This window comes from Scomber japonicus, chromosome 19 (genome assembly GCF_027409825.1).
Source record: "Scomber japonicus isolate fScoJap1 chromosome 19, fScoJap1.pri, whole genome shotgun sequence".
NCBI classification, from domain to species: domain Eukaryota; kingdom Metazoa; phylum Chordata; class Actinopteri; order Scombriformes; family Scombridae; genus Scomber; species Scomber japonicus.
In genome coordinates, this window is record NC_070596.1 from 26,641,374 (window position 1) to 26,654,626 (window position 13,253).

The 13,253-nt window shown below is 39.1% G+C and overlaps 1 protein-coding gene across 1 annotated transcript in view; it reads left to right on the plus strand.

Moving 5' to 3' along the window:
* pde8b (phosphodiesterase 8B) overlaps positions 1 to 13,253 on the plus strand; it is a 62,155-nt gene that overhangs the window by 37,118 nt on the left and 11,784 nt on the right. Inside the window, 5 exon segments of the mRNA XM_053339403.1 lie at positions 62 to 116; positions 5,534 to 5,585; positions 8,277 to 8,354; positions 9,069 to 9,145; positions 11,320 to 11,484. Coding sequence (XP_053195378.1) covers positions 62 to 116; positions 5,534 to 5,585; positions 8,277 to 8,354; positions 9,069 to 9,145; positions 11,320 to 11,484 — 427 coding nt within the window.

Below are 13,253 nucleotides of genomic sequence, written 5' to 3' on the forward strand. Positions count from 1 at the left end.
ACGTAGCAGCGTACATTTCAAAAAGATCAGACACTCAAAATCTTTTCTTGATTCCCAACAGGAAAATTCGGCATTTTGTAGCCATCAAGAGACCTCACATAGACAACAATAATCAAGTGAGTGGATAAATACTCTCATTTCCTTTCAATCTTTTTTGGTAATGATGAATTCAATGATGATTTTAGTCTTCAGTCATTTTTTTTTTTTTTACCTCAGCTTTAAAGGCTTTAGAAACGCTCTCAAAAAGTGGCAATAAAAATCTTGATAACTGATCAGACACCGACTCGTTCGAATACCCGGGGCAATAATTCAACCCTTTTTCTTTTCTTTTTGCCTACGCTGTTCCAACCTTAAATTAAGAGCACCTGCACATTAGCAGCGCCTTGACATCTTAAACCTCTTAAATCTGCCCAAAAATGCTAATTTACAGGCTAAAAATGAAATCTCCTACTAAGTTTAACTTCTTTAGACTTAAATAAAACCACTTTTGAGGAACAGGGAGAGCTTTTTTCTCTGTTATGTTGTAGAGCTTAAACAAATGTCAGTCCATCAGCAATGCTACAGTAAAGCTTGGCACAATCAAGCCTGGTAGAGAAATTAATGTTTCAGTCCAAAAAGGCATGGATCGTAACCTCTGCTGGCAGTTAGTTTTAAATGAACTGTAGGCTAAAGTGTCAGATTTTTAAATACTTCAACCGGGCATGCAAGACTCATTGGCTTCCAGCTCGGTGCTTGAAGCAGGTGTGCCGCTGCTCTCAGCTGGGTTCCAGGCCAATAACGTCATACTATGCTAAGCTACGGCTAAGCACCAGGATCCCCCGCTAAGGCTGAGAGGGCTAGCAGCCAGGCGCCAGGGCTATTTATACCCCAAGCAAAGCTGCACAGGGACTAGCTTTAGCTCACTGTTCTCTTTCATCGTGTGTACATAAGGTGAATCAGCCGTTGGCGCCTGTCTGCCAAAACCAAATGGCATTCATTCCTGCATGTTGAGATTGGGAATCCTTAGACATGGAAGCGACTGATCCAGTTCCCGAAAACTAGGGAAGCCAATCTGAATTGTGCAATGTCAAAACCCAGTGGTATTTTTCGTGCCTTCCTTCTAAAATTTATGTTCACCGCATATTATAGTACCAAACCCCCCCGATGCAAAGGAGGAATAAATGTTTAGTATTTGTTGTTGTTGTCGGGGGTCGTAATGCATCAGACATCAGGATCCATTAGACAATCCCAGGCACAGAGGTTCTTTCAGGATACCGCTGATCTGATATCCTTTCTTGGGACATTTTCCTTTTGAGCACTTAAAACCACACATTGCTCCTCGTCTTTTCCCACCAGACGTTTGGCTGTGGACCACGGTTTCCATTTCATTGTGTTGTTTAGTTAGCAGTATTTGTCTAACCACTCCAGACTCGCAGCAGGTTAGGGTCAGCTTTGTTTGCCTTTCCCCTCTCAATTAAGGGCCATCATAATCTCAACTATTTCCCAGCTATAGTCCACGTTAATTCAAAAGATTTTTTTTTTTTTTTTTTTTTTTAAATATCTGTTTGTGCTTTGCAGCCCAAGAAGCCCATTAGGATGCAGCCAGCTAAATCTGGAAACCTTGTATGTCATTAGGAGTGTTTATACCGTCTTAATCCTATTTACTCAGTATGGGAGGTACTGGAGACCTGAGAGAAAGCAAATGTAGAGAGAGGGGAGTGGGGGGGCTGTAAAAAGCAAAAAAATGACATGGATGCTTCAAATTTAATGTAATTCAACATTAAAAAATTTCTCTGTATCAAAATTATATTATTTTCTGATTTTATACTTGAAATTATCAATATACATACAGCACAGGATGTCTGGATGTATGAGCTCATCATTACATGAAAGTGTATGATGTCACTCGGGGGAGAGGAAAATCTTCTGTAACAGGATTAGAGGCTTTACATATCCATATCTATATAACCTCACTGTGTCTAATTGGATGTACTGTACACATTCTTACCTGCATGAAAGGATATTAGTATGTGACGTCATGTGCTACAAAAGTGCACTTACAGCTGGAAAAGTGTCTCTGGAGCAATATATTAAAATTAGGTGTGTATATAAGGTACATATTAGTGAATCTTGAGGTTTAATTTATTAGTCCCATAATGTTATATATTATATTTATTTAATTAGGTGATAGTCATACAAAATATATCACAATTAGAGACATAATCCCTTCTTTTCAAATCAGTATTTGGTCTTCACATCTCATAATAACATTGAATTTTAGGTTTAACTCACCTGCTAGTCATTGATCAGATCATTTTATGTATATGTTCTTAGTCTTCTTTGCTTTACGGTACGGACAGAGTGGAAGAAAGAAAAAGCTTTAGAGTTTTCATTGAGAGTTGATTATTTTACCAACATCAGCACAGACCATAGTTCTTAAATGTAAAAGTGTTCAATAAATGCAGTAATAATATAGTATACTAAGTGGTCTTTCAGCTTATTTGTCCATTTAAATTATTGAGGCTATTTTCATTATTACAGCTCATATTAAGTAAATCACTTTTTTGCCATGTCTGTCTATTGAAATGTGTACTAGAATTTTTATGTATGTATTTTATATAAATATATATCAATCTATGATTAAATATATTTTAAAATGATTTAAAGGCAATATAAAAACATCAGGTAAAAGTGAGACAGTAGTTGGCCTACTGCTAGCATGCTAAGCTAGCTTAAAGCAGAACTAATGTAGCTGTTTGTTGTTTTCATCCTCTTTCTATCTACTATTGAAATATATACTAGAATTTATATATATTTATATATGAATCTACAATTAAATATATTTTTAAATGATTTAAAGGTAATATAAAAACATCAAGTTGGCTGAATTGAATGAAAGTGAGACAGTAGTTGGCCTACTGCTAGCATGCTAAGCTAGCTTAAAGCAGAACTAATGTAGCTGTTTGTTGTTTTCATCCTCTTTCTATCTACTATTGAAATATATATATAAAACATCATTATAACTAGATTTAGCTGCTGCATCACATTGTTATTTCGGATACCAAACTGAGTTATTAAAGTCTCGGTTTTGTCAGAACTGATATTTTTCAGTTCCAGACTTGGGAATACAAAAGTTAATTTTGGCACATTCTTGCTTTAGTTGTCTCGCTGACTCTTGGCTGCCTCTTTGTTGATATTTTTGGCTTTCTCTACTGTTTCAATCAGCTACTTTCTCTTTATTCATTCAGTCACAGGTTGTTGATGTTTAGAGAATATTTTAATCTTTGAAGACTCCATGAAATGAAAGAGAGAGCATCTTCAGCTTCTGTGCCGTGATGCATTTCCTATACTGTAGTAAAACAGAATATTTGAGCAGTGTATAGCTACAAAAGGGATTTAACCCTCCTGTTGTCCTCAGGTCAAGGAAGGACAGAAGGAAGGACAGAAGGAAGGAAAGGAATAAGGAGGGAGGATGAAAAGACTATGGAATTTAGGAGAGAAGGAAGGAAGGAAAGAAGGAAGGAAGGAAAGGAATAAGGAAGGAGGGAGAGAGGAAAGGAGGAAGGAAGGAAAGGAGTAAGGATGAAAAGAGGAAGGAATTTAGGAGAGAAGGAAAGGAGGAAGGAGGGAGGGAGGAAAGAAATAAGGAGGGAGGATGAAAAGAGGAAGGAATTTAGGAGAGAAGGAAGGAAGGAAGGAAAGGAATAAGGAGGGAGGGAGGGAGGGAGGGAGGAAAGGAGTAAGGATGGAAAGAGGAAGGAATTTAGGAGAGAAAGAAGGAAGGAAAGGAAGAAGGAAGGAAGGAAGGATGGAAGGAGGAGGGAGCAAAGAAAGAAGGGTGGAGGGGAAAAAGGAAGGAAAAATTAAAGAAACAGGGAAGAAGGAAGGAAAGAAGGAATAAGTCAAAAGAGAGATGGGGTCAATTTGACCCGGGAGGACGACAGGAGGGTTAAATCAAACACATTTCATATGATTGGACGGCTAAAAAGTGGACAGGACGTTTTGAGTTTGAGCTGCAGAGAGAAACCGAGCTTCAGAGGACTGCTTGGCTCCAGACACACTTCCCTCACCTGCTGTTAGATCAGGAGGACGATGAGGGAGAGATGAACGGATTAGACCTCAGCCGCCACATTGTTTTGGAAACGAAAACAAAGTTTATGCCCACTGATATCCGAACACATGTCTCTTCCTATCTCTCTCCATATTTCTCTGCTGGCTATCGTGACCCACAAACAGTGAAGTGTGGTTTTATATCACCAGTGTGGCTAATAACTCGCTCAAAGTCCCATTTGATTGGATGAACTTTTGTAAATGCCCCTGAGTGCAGGATGAGTCATCATCAGACATTTGAAACCATTTTTACAGGAAGATCATTTCTATGTTAAAATACTCTGAAACTGATTTCTGACATAGCCTATATTTGGCATATAACAGGAAATAAATGAGCAATTAACACAGAGACACATGATTTTTAACCCTCCTGTTGTCCTCGAGTCGAGGAAGGTTAGGAAGGGAGGAAAAAGGAAGGAAAGGAGGAAGGGAGGAGGGAGGGGAGGAAGGAAGGAGGGAGGGAGGATAGAAGGACAGAAGGAAGGAAAGGGAAGGGAAGGAAGGAAGGAAGGAAGGAGGGAGGGAGGGAGGGAGGAAAGAAGGAGATAAGGCAGGACGGAAGAAAGGAAGGAAGGGAGGAGGGAGGGAAGGAAGGAAGGAGGGAGGGAGGGAGGAAAGAAGGACAGAAGGACGGGAAGAAGGAGGGATGGAGGGAAGCAAGAAAAGAGAGAAGGAGGAGGAAAGGAAGGGAGGAAGGAAGGAAGGACGGAGGGAGGGAAGGAAGGAAAGAGAGAAGGAGGGAGGGAGGGAATGAAGGAAAGAGAGAAGGCAGGAGGGAGGAAAGGAAGGAAGGACAGAAGGAATTGAGGAAGGAAAGGAAAGAAGGAAGAAGGGAGGGAGGGAGGGAGGAAGGTAGGAAGGAAGGAAGGAAAGAGAGAGGGAAGAAAAGAAGGACAGGAGGAAGAAAGGAATGAAGGAAGGAAGGAAGAAAGGAAGGAAAGAAAGAAAAAAGGACAGGAGGAAGGAAGGAAGGGAGGAAAGAAGGAATAGTCAAAACAGACGGGGTCAATTTGACCCTGGAGGTCGACAGGAAGTTAAAGATGAGAAAAGAAGAAAAGAAGACACATTTATCTGTATTGAAGCAGCATCCAGGTCAAAAAGGGACTGAAGTGTTGAAATATCAAGTTTTAAAACAACATGAATGTCTAAATCTCTGTTGCCTGTCAAACTGTAACTCTTTAAAATCCTTTATAATCAGGCATTAATAGACTTTGCTGTATTTTTAAGACCCGGCAGGTTGTTGCGGTCAGGTATCTTCAAAGAGCATCCAACCGTTGGCTCACGTTTAATCTTTAATCAACAGAAAGTAATCCTGCCAGTGTGTTGCTTTCAAGGAGCAGGAAATTAGGCTGATTATATTCCTCACAGCGAAAGCAAACCAACAGTGATTCTTGGTCTCGCTCCAGACTTCGGCTTTAATCAGCTCACGCTTTCTGTCTGTCAGGTTCACAAGTTCAACAAGGAAGAGAGATGCAGCGGAGAGCTTTCTCAGTCAGGTAATTCACACCGTCACAGGTTTTACTGTTGCTGATAATTGTGTAAATTAGCTCTAATTTCCCTCCTGGTGTATTAACATAATTAATTATCTAAAACCCATAAGGTTGTTTAACGATACTTTCCACTGTTAATAATATAGATAAAAAATAATCTGTTTGCTGTACAAAATAATATTATGTATTTATCCCGTTTCTCATGTTGCAATATTTTATTTCCTACTTCAATCAAAGAGAGAAAGAAAAAGAAAGAACATTGTCCCCTTACTTCCTGTTGTCCTCACGGGTCAAATTGACCCCGTCTGTTTTAACTGTTCCTTCCTTCCTCCCTTCCTTCCTTCCTTCTTTTCTCCCTTCCTTCCTTCCTTCTTTTCTCCCTTCCTTCCTTCCGTCTGTCCTTCCTCCCTCCATCCTTCCTTCTTTACTTCCTTCCTTCCTTCCGTCTGTCCTTCCTCCCTCCCTCCTTCCTTCTTTACTTCCTTCCTTCCTTCCATCTGTCCTTCCTCCCTCCCTCCTTCCTTCTTTACTTCCTTCCTTCCTTCTTTACTTTCTCTTCCTTCCTTCCTCCCTCCTTCCTTCTTTACTTCCTTCCTTCCTTCTTTACTTTCTTCCTTCCTTCCTCCCTCCTTTCCTTCTTTCTTCCTTCCTTCCTCCCTCGTTTAATTTCTTCTTCCTTCCTTCCTCCCTCGTTTCATTTCTTCTTCCATCCGTCCTTCCTTCCTTCTTTCCTCCGTCCTTCCTTACTTCTTCCTTCCCTCTTTCCTTCCTCCTTCCTTCCTTCCTCCTTTCCTCCTTTCTTCCTTCCTTCCTCCCTCGTTTCGTTCCTTCTTCCATCCTTCCTTCCTTCCTCCTTTCCTTCCTTCCTCCCTCCTTTCCTTCTTTCTTCCTTCCTTCCTTTCTTCCTTCCTCCTTTCCTTCCTTCCTCCCTCCCTCCCTTCCTCCTTTCCTTCCTTCCTCCCTCCCTCCCTCCCTCCCTCTCTCCCTCCTTTCCTTCCTCCCTTCTTCTTCCCTTCCTTCCTTGACTCGAGGACAACAGGAGGGTTAAAGGATAAGTTCACATTATTTCAAGTCATTAAACATCAGTCACGTCTCCACATGAACACTGAAACCTGTTTTTCTTGCTTTAATGATTCCTCCTGTTCATACTGACCATTAGCAGATCCTTCATAATGACTTAAAATGGAAGTGATGGAGGACTAAATCCGCAGTCAATGCAAAAAAATGTATTTAAAAGTTGATATGAAGCTAATATGAAGCTTCAGTCGTCCAAATGAGTCAAATCAATTCTTCTATGTTTCAACGTTACAGTGTTTTTAGAGCCAAAGTATCTCAACAGGGAAACACTGAGAGGGAATTTGATGCTAAAAAGACTGTAAATGTGGCACATATCCACTTGGAGTAAATATGAGTCTTCAGCAGCCTGAGTTAGTCAAATAAAGTGCAAATCTTCCATGTTTACACTCTTTTTAGTGCCAAATTCCCTTTTTGTGTGTGTGAGTGTTTTCCTGTTCAGCTGCAGTGGAGGGTTGGTAACAAAAAGAGGGACTTTGGCACCAAAAAGACTGAACATGAAAGATGCTTAATTTGACTCATTTGGACGACTGAAGCTTCAAATCAACTTTTAAACACTTTTTTGCACAGAAGGAGGACTGTATTATGGATTTAGTCCTCTATCACTTCCATTATAAGTCATTATGAAGGATCTGCTAATGGTCAGTATGAACAGGAGGAATCATTACAGCAAGAAAAACCTCTTTCACTGTTCATATGGGCACCTGACTGATGTTTTAAGACAGATTTGAAAAAATATGAACTTATCCTTTAATTTATATGATCATTTGTCCAATTTACTTTGTACCATTTAATATTTTCATAAGAAAAAAATATGTTTTTTATGTTTTTCTTGTGTCAAACAAAACATGCAAGGGAAAGAGTTTCAACTTGTGTTATGAGTTAAACACTTTCATCAAGCAAAGATTGAAAGAGTATTTTCTCATCCAGATGAGTCTCTGAAAACCTACAAATCATTGACTTATTCATCAGTGATGTATTTGTCCAAAAAAACAGATATGTGGTGTTGCTCTGTGACATAAAATGTGTAATTTAAATACATGAAGGGTACAAACTAGAGAGGGATTCAGATGTGCTTCAGTAGCAAAACTATATACTATATACTATATTTCAAATGAAACAGAGCAGTGAGATTCATTTATATCAGTATAATTATGTGTCTGCACCAGTATAATAATAATAATAATAATAATAATAATAATAATAATAATAATTGGAAAAAAAGAAATAATAATAATAAAAATAAAATAATAATAAATAAATAAATACAATAAAATAATAATAATAATAATAATAATAATAATAATAAAAATAAATAAATAAATAAATAAATAAATAAATAAATAAATAAATAAATAATAATAATTATAAAAATAAAAATAAAAATAAATAAATATCATAATAATAATAATAATAATAATTAATAATACATTTAATTTGTATTGCACTTTACATTTCAACAATCTCAAAGTGCAACAGAGCAGAAAATAAAATAAAGAATAAAAAGAAAGGTTAATTGAGAACATATAAAAGACACTTAGCAAAATGCTTTAGTAAAAAGATAAGTGTGTATATTTACTGTACATCTAATAATGTTCATTTCACCTCTCTAACTGTCTACAGAGTGCCATTCCCTACGTCACCGGGACAGGAGGAAAGATTCGATTGATGCCAGATCACTCAGCTCGCGTGGTAGTGACGGTAAGACCATTCAAAATTCATTATCTTTTTATTTGAGCCTCCGTTTCAATGAATGGATGGAGCGCCGCCGTGCTGAAGGGAAGATAAGCAGGAAGAGTCAGAAAATGATAGAGGACGAGAGGAATGAGATAAGTACGTGATGGGAATAAAGTGAGATGACAAAGGCAGGAACTCAAAAGGGGTAAAAAAAAAAAAGAAAGAAAAGAAGTGAAAGAATGGGATGATGATTGGAGATGGCTAATCAGAGGAGAGGATGAGTCAGATTGTGTTGTAGTAGGTACTTGAATTAAAGAGATCCTAACGAGAAATGTCGTGGGCTCGGTGACATTACGTACCTCCCTCCTCCACTCGCTTTGACGCAGCTGCTGCTATTTTCAGGTATCTCAGCTTCTGTTTCTGTCGTCCTCAATCAAAACCACTTTCCTTCTTTCTCACTGCACAACCTTGTCAACCTCCATCTCCCCTTATATTAACATTTACTCCGTATTTACAATATCCTACTACTTTTATTTTGTAGGTTTTCTATAATAGGCTACTGTACTTCCTTTCCTTGTGTATTGTCTTTCATTCATAACCTTCCTCACCTTTCTGATGAGGGTTAATGATTTCAGGCTCTGTGAACTTAAGTCTATATGAGTTTGACAAACAATAAATTATTATAATTATCATAATACAGTATGATAGCATGTAAAATGATGATTGTTTGAATTGCAGCTCCCAGTTTACAGAACCGAAGATATTCCTCCGTCGCCAGGATTCATTCCATGACTATCGAGGCTCCCATCACCAAGGTATGCTGCTACTGTATCTGTCATTATAATCATTTAGCATCCCTATTTATTTGTTTTTTCCACTATCCACACAGTTTTTTTTAATAATGTCTTACAGATAGGTAAGATTTTCTGCAATCTGCATATATATATATATATATTGAAATAAAAGATTATTTTAATTACACATCTATTTAATGGACTGGATAAATGTGTAAAACTTGAGAAATAAAACATTTTAAATATTAAACTAATGGTTATATAAAAACAACAGAATTCATATAATATGCAGTATAATCTTTATATAACTAGATCTGATGATAACTTTATTTTTAGAGCAACTTTCACACATAAAATGCACTTTACAAATCAAATTATATGTTTAAAAATGTAGCTTAAGCATTAAGATATAATGACATAGGGTATTAAATGCATAACATGTCAATGGATTTCAATGGATGGATTACTTTATTCTAGATTCCTCCCTCCCTCGTACCTTCCTTCCTTCCTTCTTTCCTCCATCCTTCCTCTCTCATTTCCTTCCTTCTTCCTTCCTCCCTTCTTTCCTCTGTCCTTCTTTCCTTCCTTCCTCTTTTCCTTTCTCCCTCCCTCCCTCCCTCCTTCTTTCCTTCCCTCCTTCCTTCTATCCTCTGTCCTTCTTTCCTTCCTTCTTCTCTTCCTCTTTTTCTTTCTCCCTCCTTCCCTCCTTCCTTGTTTCCTCCCTCCCTCGTACATTCCTTCCTTCCTTCTTTCCTCCATCCTTCCTCTCTCATTTCCTTACTTCTTCCTTCCTTCCTCCCTCCTTTCCTTTCCTTCCTTCCTTCTTTCTTCCTTTCTTACTCCCTTCCATCCATCCATCCATCCATCTGACCTTCCTTCCTTCCTCCCTTCCATCTATCCTTCCTTCCTTCTTCCTCCCTTCCTTCCTTGACTCGAGGACAACAGGAGGGTTAAACAAGAGATCATAACATAAAATGTGCTCTTACCAAACCTCTGAGAAAACCACTATCAGCAGGAACTTTCTTTGAGTGAACAGTTTCATATTGAATCCTCTGTTGAAGTAACGCCTTAAACACACATTACTCCACTTGTTTCCTCCGATGCATGAATGGCTCAGTAGAGTCATCAGGTTGCACATGTCGGATTTCCACCATGAATTAAGTCCTTTTATGGCCCATTAGCAGCTTGTTTCACACCAGCCGCTTCCTAAAATGGAACGTGATATCTGCTTTTTCCAAATTAAGCCACTTTTAAGCATTTTAGTGTAGACTGCTTAGCCAAAAACGAGCCATTAGAGCTGCCTTTACAGCCCTCGTTTTGTCTGATTGAGACTATAATTAATGTGTTTTCTCTTATGGTTGTTAAAAATGCAGACATAACAAGATGAAAAGATACTGTATCCCTTTATTGACAAGATGTGCTTGTACTGCCTTGCTTCTCCGTTTCCTGTTGATATTTAAACTTGAATCATTCCTTGTAACCAGACTTTGCGGAAATGTATTCACAAGATATGTTAAAGGTGCACTATGCAGAAAACAATGAAAACACGTATAAAAATAAAAGTAAATCCCTCTCAACTATCATTTATGACCCTGTAGTAATGTGTGACAGTGTAATTATCTGCAGAGACTCTGTCCTCTGTCTGTATTTTCTCATTTCCTTTTTTTCTGACCACACATGCAACACAATTAAAAAGACAATAAGTTAGCAATTAAGTGCCTGATAAAATCATAATAAATAATCAACTAAGAGGTTTCTGATGTATAGATGTGCAAAAAGTGCAATATTATGCCTTTTTTAGCAGTCTTATGGCTTGTGAGAAGAGGCTGTTGCACATTTCGGATGTTTTGGAGGAGTAATGAGCCCACTGTTAAGCTGTAGGTTGGATCACACAGCACTTTAAAAACACACATACAGTGTACTAGTGTGTCACGTTGTCTCATTCTGTTTCCCACTGTGAGTCCTGTGATGCTCTTTTGTGTTTTGAGAAGCAGCTTTATTAGCTGTTTTTACCCCAGACGACATTTCCCCAGCGTCACATGCACATTTCCATGACACACGCACAAAGAAAGGAGCACTCTGTTACGACATGTCTTTGCAGAGAGCTCTTTGTGCCTTTTTGTTTGTGTGCAGAGTCTCTTTTGTAACAGAAAAGGGACTTTTATTTTTTTCTTTTCTTTTTTCCTCTTCCCTAGGTAATAAACATCATCAACGCAGCCCAGGAGAGCAGTCCGGTTACGGTGGCTGAGGCTCTGGACCGTGTGCTGGAGATCCTGAGGACCACTGAGCTCTACTCCCCTCAGCTCGCCTCCAAAGAAGACGACCCCCACACCAACGACCTGGTTGGGGGGCTCATGAGTGTAAGAGAGAGGGAGTGTAGATATTTTAATACAGTGTATGCTTGAGTTCGTTCAGAAGTATAGCTGCTTTATAAGGAGAGGTTAAAAATGTTCTTACCTCATGCATATGAAACTGAACATGCATTCTTGTTGAACTGAGGATTTTTTTGGCCTCCAAAATCAAATCAAATGTGTTTATTTGGAGTGCCAACAGAGGTTATGTTTAGTTTTTTTTCTAATTTGTTGAATAAGTGTAACTATGGAGTGATTCACTGCATCATACAGATGTCAATGTCTGTTCTGAAATCAAAGTTTGATTTAAGCATTTTTTTAAATCCATCAACTTCCAGCAAAGGAGGACTTTTGTGTACCAGATTATCACACACTTCCAAAGCAGTTTAAAGGATAAAGCTGTCAATTTTCTTTATTTTTCTTATTGTCAACAAAACCCATGAAAAGACCAAAACTATCAGCGATCACCAACACTAAATTCATCCTGCCGACAAGTCTCTTTTCTGTCGCCAAAGCCTGATATATACAGTAGTAGCTTATTACTCCAAACCACTGAGCCACTGGGCGACATATTCCTTCATTACCGTCAACATGCACGCTGGAGTTTGACTCGAGTCAATCCCACAAACACTGGACAGCTGCCAAAATACTTGCTACTCTAAATGTGTGTTAATCCGCAGCTGAAAATAACACCCCTCCCCCTCCAACACATGCCTCCTGTTTGGATAACGCTGCTCGCTAAAAACTACTGTGCTCAGCTGTTTTGGGAAAGTACTGAGCCATATGGAGATGAAGGAGAAGGAGAAGTTTAACCCTCTGGGTGTCCTCGAGTCAAGGAAGGAAGGAAGGGAGGGGGGAGGGAGGGAGGGAGGGAGAAGAAAGGAAGGATGGAAGGAAAGGAGGGAGGGAGGGAGGAAGGAAGAAGGAAGGAAAGGAGGGAGGAAAGGAGGAAACAAGGAAGGAAGGAAGGAAGGTAGGAGGGAGGAAGGAAGGAAGGTAGGGGGATGGAGGAAGGAAAGGAAGGAAGGAAGGAAAGACGGAGGGAGGGAAGAAGGAAGAACAGAAGGAAGGAAGGAAAGAAGAAGGGAGGGAGGAAGGAACGATAGAGGGAGGGAAAGAAGGAAGGGGGTGGAGGAAGGAAAGGAAGGAAGGAAGGAAGGGAGGAAAGAGGGGAGGGAGGGAGGAAGGAAGGACAGAAGGAAGGAAGGAAGGAAGGAAGGGAGGAAAGAAGGAACCATCAAAAAGACAGGGTCAATTTGACCCGGGAGGACGACAGGAAGGTTAAGAGAATTGACAGACAGACGGACATGATTGGTTTTTAATAAGTTTTTAATAGGATTTGCTAAAATTTGGGGGGAGGGGACGGGGGGGGGGGGGGGACTTCAGCTTTATCCTTTAAGCCCGTTGTGCTATTCTTGTAGTATCGAGTTAAGATTTGTGTGACAGAATTTTTTAAGCATAAATTAATATGTATAATATATTTCTTATTATAATAATGTCTCAAATAACAGTATGAAATATGAGAGGAGTCTTTTTGAAGTGATGAAAGTTCAAAGAATTATCAGAGACTCCGCAGCTCCCCTCGAACTCTAGATTTATTGCAAGTTTCAGCTCATTGTTTAGCTGTCCGGCTGCAGGCAGATGTTTTCAGACACTCTTAGAGACTCTAAATTTTACACAACCCTTCTCAGCACCAAAATGGCAAACAGACACATTTAGCTGTAGATGAACATAGTGGAACATTTAGCAGTGAGAAAAAGAGCCAGGTATTTCCCCTC